The sequence below is a fragment of the Phalacrocorax carbo genome, chromosome 1 (genome assembly GCF_963921805.1).
Source record: "Phalacrocorax carbo chromosome 1, bPhaCar2.1, whole genome shotgun sequence".
Classification (NCBI taxonomy): Eukaryota; Metazoa; Chordata; class Aves; order Suliformes; family Phalacrocoracidae; genus Phalacrocorax; species Phalacrocorax carbo.
The window spans coordinates 145,698,876-145,712,617 of NC_087513.1; the positions used below are offsets into that span (position 1 = coordinate 145,698,876).

Genomic DNA, 13,742 nt, shown 5'->3' on the forward strand with positions numbered 1-13,742 from the left:
GAGTTCTGACTACACTGGAAGCATGACTGTAACTGGTGGTTTAACAGCAGATCTCCTTTGTTGCTGAAGTGACTAAGCGTACATTGCCTTAGAGCACATACAGGAACAAGCTGTTCTTTTAATTTTTCTGAAAATTTTAAGTCCAGTGAAGTGGTATTAGTGTGAAGCAGTTACTCCAGTGCACTCATAACTACTGCAGTCACGTTACAGGAACTTGCAAGTTAAAAAGCATGGTGTCAGCAGGGTTAACTCTTAACCACATTAACCAGATATAGTCCTCTAGTTTCAGTTTTGTCTGCAGGGCCTGTGTCTTAGCAGGGACCATGTAAACACTAAAAACTTCAGAAAACCTGTCTATAAGCAACCTTTCTCACTTACAGAAGTCTTGCAGTAATTGCCTTTCTCCAACCTTCTGTAAACCGTCAGTCCAAAATATTTCTGATAAGCTCAACTCTTAAGTTCAGAATTCAACATGAAAATTAAATATGATCCTGTCCTAGATAATAGTTATAAAATACTGGTATTTTTAAATCTTGTTGTATGTTTCCAAGACTTTCTAACTTCAGTTTTCACATAAAGAACACACAGAGATCTTCTGTAGCACAAAAACTATTTTTCATCTGCAAGGTGGAATGTCTTCAATAAAGTTTTGCTTATTCCTCTGCTTGCTTGCTTTCATTTTTTCCAGAAAATTCTTCCAGGAGGGAACACGTCCTTTGATGTAGTTTTCCTTGCAAGAGTAGTGGGAAATGTAGAGAACACTTTATTTATTAACACTTCTAATCATGGGGTATTTACTTATCAGGTAAGAGAATTACACTCTTTCAGAAAAAGTTGTGAAGTGTGAATCAACCAGAGCAGTATTTATTATGACATGCTTAATCATCCAAGGATATTTGCACAATAGTGTTGTTTTTTTTAATCAGCCCAGTTGAAGAAATTTCCATCCCTGGTGCTTGTTGTAACACAGAGGTATACCATTGCTAATATCTGTAGGGCAGTACTGTAAACCAGATCGATGAAATTATGTAGGGTTTAAAATCCTCCCAGCAACTTTGTGTGTGTTTATTTTAGTGTCTCATTGCAGCGAGCATTGCATTTCAGCTCATTCTTTAGCTCTGTACTCATCTGATCCAGTGGCAAGACAATGTTATTCATTAAGCTGGCAAAAAATTACTCACTTGAGATTCTGAAAGATAAACCAGACAGATGAGAGCGTCTGAAAAGTCTGAAAAGTGAGAGAAATACTCTTGTTGAAAGAATATGACTCTTACCATGGCAATGTCTTCAAAACAACAACAAAAATGCTTCCCATATGGATTGTCTGTTCCATAATGGTACGATTAAAGGAAATTTCACATTTTTTCAACCTTTAGCTGGTATCTAGTGTTTCAGAGTATCAGAAAAAAAGGGTGGTATTTTGACTTCCTGTGTTCTGAATATGTCAGCGTAGTAATCGTAGAAATACCCTTTAGCTGCAAACTAAACTAGTTACTTTATTTTAGTGCTTTACCATGATGATGGTTTTAAATGTTCGGTTAGAAGGATACTATAAAATTAATGAAAAAGAGTACTTGGTGGATTACAAAAATTGGTGCACATATGTTAGGTTCTGCAACAATTACATACAGCTACTTACGCTCACTTTTGTTTTTCTGAACCAGGTATTTGGCATTGGAGTACCGAACCCCTATCGATTGCGCCCATTTATTGGGGCACGAGTTCCTGTAAATAGCAGTTTTTCTCCTATAATAAATATACATAACCCTCACAGTGAACCTTTGCAGGTCAGCCTAAGAGAAAACTATTAATGCTTGTTTATGTTTATGATATTAAACTGAAATTTTGCTTTTTTTGGTACTTATTAAAATTCTGTTTGAAATTTAAAGCTATTTGAGGCCAAGTCTTTTATATTATATAAATGTTTTTCTGTTCAAATGCAAATCAGTTGTGCTATAAATTGTAGATTATGCTCACAGATCTCTTAATTTGCTAAATCGAGGTTTTTACTGTGAAATTTCCATTTCTAAAATGGTCACCATTACTGCAAAATAAAGAATTAAATCTCACTGGTAATTAAGACAAAAACTGAAGCAAACAATGTAAAATAGATCTTGTGCTTTTAATCCAGGCATGCCTCTTAGCTTCCTTCAGCTCATTTTGCATAGCATAAGGTGTCTTTACAGTGTACCCTAGTATGTAGCGTCGGCAAACATTCTTGTGTTAAGGCAGGATTGATGATGTCTGTACCTAACTGGACAAGTAAATGAATGGTCCACTGATAAATGTGACCTGATTCTGTTAAGTGATCCACAAACCAAAATGCTACAGAAAGCTCATAAAGTGTAGCACTAGCAAATGTCTTATGTCATCATTTAAAAGTGAATTTATAAGATACTCCAGTGGTCAAATAGTTGCTAACCCATGTCATTGCACGTTATAATACCTGATAACTAAAACAGGATCCCTGTAAAGTTGAGTGCTAACATTTTCCTGATATCCACCCTCAGGTGGTAGAAATGTATTCCAGTGGAGGTGATCTCCATTTAGAGCTTCCAACAGGTCAGCAAGGAGGTACAAGGAAGCTATGGGTGAGTAGTCATGTCTTGCAACATCCATTGTACTTGTGTAGGGAGGTTTTATTTTCATATGATTTTAGGTTTTGAGGCTTTTTACCAACTTTGTTTCTTGTCATGAAATCATTAAAGTACCCCATAAAAGCTGAATGATAACAGGGTCTGTTAATTGTATGGTAATGGGAATTGAAGGAAAGGTTTAATTAAAAGAAGCCACCTGTATTGAGCGGTGCTTTTTTGAAATGAGAGGAATAAGATGATCCCCACCAGAATGAATTCCACCTACCTAAGCATTCAGGACAATGCAGTCTTCTGATGGCCTGTGAGGTGGATCTAACCCACCGGAAAAATATATGGAAATTTTAAAATTTTTTTGTGTGTTATTTAAACTGAGAAAGTCCTTTCTGCAAATCACTGAATGCATACATGGGTTGAAAAAGCAGCTGAACAAACTTAAGGAAGAAGAATCTATTAAGGATTACTAAACAAAACAGCAGTGTGTCTAGCTGCAATAAACCCCTACATCATGACTCAAGAGTGGCTGGAAGCTGTTCTGGAAAATATTCCTATATGCGTGTCCTGCAGCTACTCTTTACTCTTTGTCTGCTGCTGGAGACAGGGTAGCGGATTGGACGGACTCATGGTTTGGCCCTTTAAATCTGTTTTACTGTGTTCTTCACTTAATGTAGTTTTGAAGTAACACATACTGATATCTTTAAGTGACATAAATTTTCAGAAGCATCCTGAAGGTAAAGTATTGGCTCCCTGCTGTATATCACACTGTTGGTAATGTCTAACTAGATAAAAAAAAACAATTTTCCTCTTTAATTAGAATTCTTTTTTTGATGACTGTTTTTTGTCTGGGAGAGACTTTAAAGTCATTGGGCTCCAAAACTTGTCTCTTGCTCAAGTGTATCATTACAGTCACTGAAAGTTACATCTGATATAACAAGTAAAGCCAGGATATTTCCAAGTGAGCTAAGGAGGATGATGACAAAACTTAATTCCTGGCTTTTCTGGAGGAGGTCCATGAGAATGGTAGTATCTTTGTTTTAGATAGAAAAGTTGCGAACAAGTCACTATGAATACAGATGATGACCATTTAAAAAAATGCAGTGGAAAGAGTAAAGAGATGCTGAGGGTGAGCTGTAAACCTTAAGGATTTAAAAAATGAAGGCTCTAATGTTTTGGCACCATTTTAGTCCAATGGCATTGCTTCTAAAGATAGCCCCTTCCTTGTTGTCAAAAGAACTCCAGGGGAATGTTAAATTCTGTAGCTGTTAGTAGGTATGTAACAAACATGTTAGAACCACAAACAAAAGAATAGAAGATTTTTTAATGTCTGGTTTGTTTCTAGTTCTGTTTCCTGAGCATGTAGCTTTTCAGCTTCTCTAGGCCAGGTTGCCAGTTAAGGTAATGACAACATGCATGTGAAAGCTTCCAATCTATTGCACGGAAAGGCAGTTAGTTAATACTAGTCAGCACTCATCCGCGTAGTTTTCATATCAACCATTGGTATTTCAAAACAATAAGGCAATTAGAAGACATTAAACCTGTAGGAGGAAAAACCCAGTTATGTCATTTTATTGGCTATGTCAAGAGCTGCAGTGCAGTTAGAAAAAGCTGCAAAGTAGAAGAAATTATTTGAAATATGATGATGATACTTCAACATATTGTCTAAAACTGTTTTAGCGCCAAATGTTTGGATGATTGGATGAAGCAGTCTGCATATGCAGGAGTATTCTTCTAATCACTGTTCAAAGGTACTTCCGGGATCTGACAAACCTTGGATCCCTGCTTACCCATATGGAAGAGTCAGATCACATCCTTTGAAACATTAATGAACAGCTGCATTATGTTAGGTCTCTAAATAAGTGCGAAAACAGAACTTGAAGGCTTTTTAGTTTAGGGACTCACCAAGTAGTAGCAGCTGAAAATACTTACTCTTGATATTCAACAGTGTTCAAAAAATACATCTCCGGTCATTGTGCTATGGAAAATATGGCTTGATCTCCTGAATGCATAGGTATGAGTTTGTACTACAGAAAGCACAGAAGGGATGTATAAGACAATCAGTGTCTATATGTATTATGACCTGTCCAGTTTCCTTCATCAAAAACACAAAAGAAAGAACTGAAACATCAATCACTGCAAGGACTACTGATCAAAATTTCCTACTATCTGTCACATTTATTTGCATTTAAAGTGGAAGAAGCTCCAAATTTCAAATCAAGGTTTTCATCTTCTATTAGAAGAAAACAAAAAATCAACCAAAGAAACAAAAAACAGCTCCACAAGTTTCTGGCTACTTGCAGTTCTGCACTATTTCAGTTTGTGTTTAGCACTGAGACTGTATGCCTTGTATCTGCATTGGAGAAAAAAGACCAATTAGAATATGCAAAAAGGGTATTTGAATTTACTGCACTCAGTAATATTTTCATGAATAGATTTTGTTTATTGGTAGATTCTGTCAATTTAGTCTACTATCTCTTTACCAGAATTTTAATACATAAAACTTAATCAAATGGGATGTGAAAGTCCTCTTGCATATATCTATTTTTAATCAGGGTTGTATTAGATGATTACAACTATCCTTACTAAATTTAATGGTAATTTTAATAATATGCAGCCTATCTCTTACTGCTATTGCAGCTCTTTTTAAAAATACAATTATACTCAATGCTTCTATTGTAATTTTTTTTGGTGTGGCAGCTTTTTTGTAATTACTGTACTCTCATAGATGTGCTTTGATTATTTGTCAGGAAATACCTCCCTATGAAACAAAAGGAGTGATGAGAGCCAGCTTTTCTTCAAGAGAAGCAGATAATCATACAGCCTTCATTAGAATAAAAACAAATGCCTCAGACAACACAGAATTTATCATTCTCCCCGTTGAAGTAGAAGTTACAACAGGTTTGTAGAAAAGTGGTTGGGTTTTTGTTGGTTTTGTTTTTTTTTAAGTTATTCAGCTTAATTAACTTCTAGTATAATAAGCAAATGGTAACTTTTATCTTTTTTTTTTTTTCTTAAAGCACCAGGAATCTATTCATCAACAGAAATGCTAGATTTTGGTACACTACGAACACAAGGTAAACTATACTTCAGGTCTCAAAGTACTTATAAGGAGTAGGGTGAGGAGGGGGAAGCCCAGATACCTTTGTACTATCCAGGGTTGCTTGTGGAATGCTGCCTTTTAAAAGCCAGAGTTTCAAAAGCAGGGCAACAATGTGTTACAACAGTACACAAATGTATTCACCTGCAAGTATATGTGAGATATTTGTACAAGCAAACACTAGTTTGCACATCCAGTTATAAGTCTAGTAATAATATTAGTCTTACACAGTTGTGCATGGCTTAGTCTGAAAACCATTGTCAGTTTACTTAATTTGTGAACTTGTTTTGAAAGACTGCTTTACATCTGTGTAAGTTTTAATAATTTTCAGACACAGGGAATAGTAAAAGTGTGCAAACTTAATCTAATTTGTTACTTATGTCTTTTAAGTGCCACTTATACATTTGTGTCTAATATTTTACATTTTAAAGTAGTATTGAGTACTGAAATAAAAAAATTATGGCATAAAGGAGTAAAACTGAAGGTATCTTTTGGAACTGTAAAAAGGCCTCATTACTGAAGAAAAACTGTATATATCATACTACAACTAGAAAAAGGTAGCTTCTGAAGTACTTTTCCCTGCAACTTATTTAACATGCAAAGATTTTTCAGTAAGACTAGTTTCTGCTGAATGTTGGTGCATCTGGGAAAATCATTCATTGTAGTAGTATTTTTACCCTGTTCATTTCTTAATATGTTAGAAATTCAAGTGGTTTAGCTGAAGCATGTAATACCTACTAATATACAAAAATGCAATTTTTAAGTGTGTCAGATTCTTGGAACTAGCTATTTTGACTGGCTGTACTGTCATTAACTTTTTAACACTGAACAACAGTGGATTTATATGAGAAACCAGCTAGTGCAGATGACTTTGTTTAAGGTTCTAATGTTAAAATAGCCTAATAGCCAGGTGTGTTTTTTGTTCTTTAACAGATCTGCCAAAAATTTTAAATCTGCATTTATTAAATTCAGGAACAAAAGATGTGCCAATTACAGTAAGTTTTATTTCCTTTCAATTTGAAACTTTCTACTTGGGTTTACTTTCTCTAATACAAATTGATCATTCACAGGTTCACCATGTAGTGTTTAGAATTAGAAGCTAGGTGATGTGTGACTGAAAACGTAACTTAATAGTAAGACAATCTATATGCATGGTAAAATTCATTTGCTTCATAGCCTTCCTTGAACAGCTGTTTCAGCATTTATAGGCTGTGCCTGCAATATCTGAGCCTCTGCAAGCTTTTATACCTGAGAACAGTAGCTCCTGTTTGGTGAACGGGAGATTAATGCAGAGTCTGGGATTGTTTGGCCTCATCACACACTCCATGAGAGTGTATAACGTGCTACCACATTATACATAATCTTTTAAGACGAGCAAAGAGTCGCTGTCGAGCAGACTGTAAAATGACCCTTGTTTTCTTGAGGTTATCTGCTTTGTAGCTTGAAATAAGAAAAAAGCCTGCTAATACTCTAGAGCCCTTTCCAGTGAGATCACTGCAGCTGCATGTAAAGTGCAGCCAGCTTCAGAATTCTAGGTTTTAGATTTTCTACGTTCTGTTTTTATTACAGAATTTTGGCTGAAGTCTGGTAGTTTGCCTTCGTTCATTCATACCTTTTTCCTGTGCAATTTTTCCTCATTACCCACTATTTTTCTCACTTCTTCCTTGTTTTCCAGATTTAGTTGTGTAGCTAGCTATACCTTGTCCCAGTGCACTTCAAAAAGTGTTGAAGTGTTGAAAAGAAACCAGAGGAGCCAGAAGAATGACTGAAGGATTGGCAAAGGTTTCTTACTGAGCTCTTGGAGAACATTTCTGTTTTTAAAGCTTATAGCTGTAACTGTAGGGAATAGTATTTTAATAGTAGAGGTCTAACAAAACTTAATCTAGCCTCAGGTTCCAGTATTTTAACTTAAATTAGAAACAGGACACATTTTTAGTACAAGGATAACTTTCCGCTGTGATAATAGTCCCTTGCAATGCTTGCTAAGCATTGTTGTTCACTGATAATTTCAAGTCGAGAGAAACTCGCAGTGTACTGCAAACAGAATTTAATTCATCGAAGTCCTAATGCTTGTCGCACTAAGAAGGTCAATGATCCTGTAAGGTGTCTCATGGCCTTGTAAGCCATGAACCAGCTTCCATGGTCAGTTTTTATTTTAAAAAAAGACCTGTAAAAGATTTTTCTAATCAGAGGGTTGGTAGATTTATTAAATTATTTTTCCAGCTATGTCTGCTGTCTTATATCATGTCTATCTTCTTAGATATACTGGGTTTCTGGCATAGGAATAGGGTTTTTTTTGTTTGGGGTTTTTTGGGGGGGGGGGGGGGGGGTTGGGTTTTGGTTTTTTTTTTTTTAAGGGTGTAATATACTTCCTAGGTACGATGCAAATAACCATATATTCAAACCATCAGTATCACTTCTAATATCTGATAATGTAGTACCTAATTTGCACTCCTCCATTAAAAAAAACCCACCCATTTTTTTAAGTTATGGTCTTTGGACCACAGACTGCAGGCTAATGGAAGGCTATCATTTGATAACCATTATACGTGTCATGACAGAACTATTAGAGATTAATTATTCTTTTACAGTGTTTCAAGGCAGCAAATTTGGTGTTCTTAAAGCTCTTAGGACTCACTTCTTCAATGATGAAGTTACCACATAAGTCCAGATATGATGTATTTTTCAGTGTGTCATATATGGCACATCAAGTCAATTGTTTTTTTCGTTAAGGCACAGCTTTGTTGTGAAGTCTGTAACCTTTCTAGCACTTGAGGCACCATGTGAATTTCTGCTGCTGTGCCAATCAAGGAATTTCAAAGTGGTAAGCAAGAGTAAGGAATTTTTGGAAGGAACCTGGTGAATAGCTTACTTCTAGGAAACCTTGAGAAATGGATTTCTGACCCCTTAGAGCTAGGGTTTAAAAGCAGTGAGACAGAGCTCTCTGACAAATTTCATCTTAATGTCAGAAGAAAAGGCCAAGGCTATATTTAGCATATATTTAAGCTGAGTGCTGGAGGAACTAAATATCTTCAGGTCATCTGTGTATGAGAGACCGCTAATACTGTTGCCAGAGTTGTAGTTGTTCTGCCTTTAAGTACTTAGTCATGCTGTGGTCCAACAAATTGGTTGAGGAAAATAAAAGCGAGTCACTTAGCTTTCTTTTTTGAGTTCTAAAACTCTTCATAAAAACTTGCTTAATTACATTTTGTAGGGTTTTCTCCATTATTAGGGAGAATCATGTTTATTTTATGACTGGATGAACTGTTGTCATGCTGCAACAATTAAGCTATGCTGTCAAAAATCTAGTAAGTGTAGGTGGTTGAACGCTTTCTTTTATCCCTTGTCTAGAATGAAAATTTTGTGTTTCTTTAAGGCAGTTTAAGCCCATTTGATTGCTAAAAGCAAAAGCACACTTTAAAATTTGAGCTTCTGTTTGTGTTTGATGCATAAAGAACAGGGAACTTCAGGACAGCTGTATATTGAAGCTGAGTTCTTATCAGTTTGAAAATAAAAATGTTTGTATGAGAAAGTATTTACTTATGTCACAATTTGCGTACTTTAGAGTAGATATTTTTTTATCAACCCACAAGAATTAGTTTACTTCTGTGTTATGTTTTCAGTCTGCACATTTGAGCGCACACATCTCAAAATTATCAAGGGAAAGTCACCTTAAAGGATTAAAATGTAATAGTAGTTTCTTCCATGGCTGTTCTGGGTGGTGCTTTATGGTGAAAGTGAACTTCAGTTAGTTAGTTGTGTCCCTGTTTAAACTGAAGGCCAAGTTATTACTGACAAAATAATTGTGTCTGTAAAAGCAAACAGAACAGTACAAAGGTGGTTCTGACACTAATGGAACCAGCCTTAGCCTGCAGCCTGTAGCCACAGGACTTTTTCTTCTTGCAGCAGGGTAGCTGTGTCTGTACTCTCTGTAAACAAAAGTCTACAGCCTGCTCAGTCTTTAGACCGACATGCTAGGTGGACAAGGCAAAACTATGCTTGGGAGCTTGCTGACAGGTAAACAGTATGGATGGACACGTGCCAGTGTTTCAACCCATACTCTTCCCCTCTTTAGTTTTATTAGAATGTATAGCCTGAGAGTCCCATAAACCTTGAATTCTTTCTCAGTAACTGCTGCAGTAGCACAAAGTTTTCTTCCCCCTCTGTGTTCTCTAGAACATTTAACGTCCTCATTTTCTACTTTTATGCTTCTGCTCTTATGCTGAATATTGAATGTATCTTCATATAGCAGGGTCAGAAATCTTGACTGGGGCACCCCATGGGAAAGCCATGAAGTGTGTCTACTTCTAAATTCTTCCCCACAGAAGTTGCTGTCAGGACACTTTCTGAAAAAAATGGTGGTATTAGATTCTTGCTGGAACTCGTTTTGCATGTTTTCTTATGACCTGTCCATATTTGATGATTCTTAAGGCACATCTCAGGACCTAAGTTCTGCTTGGGCTTTATTGGAAAGAGGTTAAAATCTGAGGAAAGGGAAGTTAGAAGGATTCTTAAGTATGTTTGTTTTTCCTTTAGTTGTCTTAATTCTGTATTTCCTTTTATAGCATGTAATCAAGCAACAAATGAGAAATGTGCATGATATAGTTAAGAAATTTTCTACAAAACAGTGCTAAATTTCTGCCTTACCTGAATTCATTAGTTGTAGGTATTTTGAGTAAATACATCTAGGTTTGTTACACTTGTGGTTTGAGATGCATCTCTGAAAATTGCCATTTTTCTGTCAGCACGCTGTCCTTTTGAATATTTCCGATATGATTTACTAAATTAGATTAGCATAATGTCAAACTTCAATAATTAAAAACCCAGCTCTTTGCATGGAAAGAGCTACTAGAAATGGTTATCCCTGCTGCCATGCAAAACCATGAACTTGATTACGGCTTTGGTTTTGTCTGCTTTGAGAGGTTTTTATAAAGACACCCCAAGATCTCAGTTTTGTAGTATGGATTTCATTAGAAGAAAATTGTGATAATTTCCCTCATGAGGAGAAAGAGCGAAAAGCTGCACCATGTGTATGCAGATGGTTGACAAAGGTCAGTACTATAAATCCAAAATACAAAACTTATAGTTAAGAGGGAGAATTTGTTAGCTGCAGGAGCAGTGCTGCTTGTTTCCTCTAAGGATCACATGGCCTGCAGAACTTAGCTATGTCTGCATGATTTTATGGCTTTAATTTACAATCAAGAACAGCTTAGCTTGGAAGTACTGTAATTGGTTTGTACCATAGCTGTCTGCCTTGCTCCTCTCTGACCAAGAAAGGCTCAGCTGCTTATGAAGCAGGTGCTGAACCTCTGCAGCCCAGTATGAGGTAAACCAGCACTCATTTCAGTTTCCTTAATGCAGCACCTTGTAATTTGCAGTAGCTTAACAGCTGCTACATGAGCAGCTGAGCTGTTCTTACAGCAGGAGAAGACAGATGGGAAAGAGGAACCGTGGCAGCCATCCTTATTTTAAGCGAAACAAGAATAAGAGCATTTAAATGCTCCATGCCCAGTTTCTCTCCATGAAATCTAGATAAAGAGTTTGCTAGCAGTCTTTATAGAGTCTTCAGATATTGATGTGGAATCCATAATCCTGCTATACAGCAATGAGTATCTGTACAAATCAGCTGTGGCTAATAACTGACACAATTGCTGTTCCAGTAATGCCCAATTCACCTTTTCCATTTAGTTTAAAACAGTAATCGTCAGATACAAAAGGTGATCTTGTAAAATGTTAGTATAGAATGAGGGTCATCTTAGATTTTACAAAACTGTATAGAGAACAGTTAATTTTTTTTTTTCCTCTGTAGCAGCTCTGCAGACCTAGCATGGGATCAGAGACAAGGTAGATGTCTGTATCATTACCAGTAATTACACAAGTCAGTTAACAGCTTTCTCAATGAGTGCACCGGAAACAAATAGTCTAGCTATTGTAGCCCTGCACCATTAAGAATAAAAAATAAATCTTTATTTAAATAAAGCTTGTTTTCTATTTTATTAACATGTTTCTGTCCATACTGTCACTTCAACCAACACTCCCAAGGAGAACTCTCTATTGCCTACTTTCCTGCATACTGACTCAGTAATTTGCAGGACCCAAAAGAAAATCTAAAGCCTCTCATAATGCTGCTTTGTTATAGGAAAGACAGACCTCTAAGAACTCAGCCAAAACTAGTTGCTGTTGGATCACTTTGAAGGATACGTGAAGGCTGCACAGTGTGTTAACAATGATAAATTTACAGGTCCTTCATATTTTGATTGTTTGCAGAGTGTTAGACCTACACCACAGAACGAAGCTATAACAGTACATTTCAAGCCAGTTACGTTAAAAGCCTCTGAAAGTAAATATACCAAAGTTGCAAGTATTAGCTTTGATGGTAAGTACTGCTCCTCTCTTAGAACTTGTCAAGTGCTTCTTAAAACTTGCTGAAACTTCATGAATTATTTTCCACTCTCTTAACAAAATGTTATTTGTAATTTTGAGAAGGAAATGGAATTTTCCTACCTGTAGAAGGCTTACAGTTCTTCTACCTTAAATTACTTCTGAAGGGATCATCTCTGGTCATAATCAGCAAGTAACTTAGACTGGTAAATACTGATGAGAAAAGAAGGAATTCTTAAGCCATCTCCTATGTGTAAAGATTGAACGTCATATATCTATTAAAGATAAGCAGAATTCTTACGTTGACACATCATTTAAAATGTATTGTTAGTCTAATTAGGCATTTGTTTTTGAGAAATCCTAACAAACTAGGATGTCTTCCTCATGGTAATACATATTAGAGGAGAGAATATATCATGAATTCCCCTTCCAAAGTGTAAAAAGGAATTCAAAAATCTTATTTCTGTTTAAGGGATTGACTTGATGAATTCTCTTCAGTGAAGCAGCCACCCCTAAATATTTGCTATTTCAGCTATCCTACTACATGCAAGGGCTTTAGAGGCTGGTGGTTTCTCCTAACCTAGTATTTGAATCCCTTGACTTTTCTGGCAGGGTAACATTGCTTGTTCTGTGATCGTGGAGCAGTTATGTGAGCTTCATTTTGGGGCTTGTGTAGTCTGGGCTCTTATATGGATTCTGCTTCCGTAAAGTGTAGCATGGCTTGGAGTTCTTCATTATTAAAATGTTGCTGCACTTCTGGCCTAAAGTTCTGCTCGACAAGTGAGGAGCCCAGCCACGTCAAGTTTCTGTTCTGTTAGTGGAGGGATAGGTGTGTTCCATACTCTAAGTGGGGAATTCAGCTCACCTGTTCTGTGAATTATAATCTGGACATGTCCAAGTTATTTATTTGGCAGGAACAACCAGGCTTCCCTGTCGTCGGTATGTTTATTAACTCAGGCAGGTCACCTAACAGATGGTAAGGGGGAGGAATTCAAAACTCAGATCTCTTAGTTTCTAGACTTACTCCATGTCATTTGCTCACTGAAATTTCCTGAAGATCAATTCTTCTCTTCCATGATACTTCATCTCTGGGCTTCTTCTATGCTTTTACTCTTCTATTCCTGCTGGTCTAACCTATTGGGTCTTTTTTTTTTGTCTACTTTAATAAACTTCTTATATTTTCGTGTGTACAGCATCAAAAGCAAAAAAAGCATCACAATCTTCTGGGAAAATAACTGTTAAAGCGAAGGAGAAGAGCTACTCCAAACTTGAAATACCATATCAAGCAGAAGTGTTGGATGGGTAAGCTTCCAGTAATTGAACCCAGTTAAAAAACTAAACGCTGAAAATTAGCTGATGTAGCAGGGAATGTTGCCTTTTTAGGGGGTGAAGGGAAATTAAGAGAAGATACCCAAGTTTTCTAAATCTGGAGCTCAGTTAGAACTACTACTTGTTTGAATTTTATTGATTTTACACAAGTAGATGAGGTAGCCGTAGTAATGCATAAGCTGATTTCAAGGCTTGGGTTCAAAGTGACCTTAGAGAGTTGTTTTTCAGAACAGTTGAAGGCTGCAGATGAGTAATTTTTAAAGTGCAGAATTGGAAAATTTTCTGGGTTTGCATTTGCTGTTTTATTACTATAGGAAGTAAGGGTAGAGGAAATATTTCTTGTT

At 36.4% G+C, this 13,742-nt stretch overlaps 1 protein-coding gene across 2 annotated transcripts in view; it reads left to right on the forward strand.

The window, feature by feature from the left end:
- Window positions 1–13,742, forward strand: part of TMEM131 (transmembrane protein 131) — a 102,106-nt gene that overhangs the window by 49,482 nt on the left and 38,882 nt on the right. For both annotated transcript variants that reach the window (XM_064438530.1, XM_064438538.1), the window contains exons 6-13: window positions 689–805; window positions 1,665–1,787; window positions 2,511–2,591; window positions 5,339–5,489; window positions 5,609–5,665; window positions 6,622–6,683; window positions 11,956–12,064; window positions 13,263–13,371. In XM_064438530.1, coding sequence (XP_064294600.1) covers window positions 689–805; window positions 1,665–1,787; window positions 2,511–2,591; window positions 5,339–5,489; window positions 5,609–5,665; window positions 6,622–6,683; window positions 11,956–12,064; window positions 13,263–13,371 — 809 coding nt within the window. The remainder of the gene's footprint in view (window positions 1–688; window positions 806–1,664; window positions 1,788–2,510; window positions 2,592–5,338; window positions 5,490–5,608; window positions 5,666–6,621; window positions 6,684–11,955; window positions 12,065–13,262; window positions 13,372–13,742) is intronic.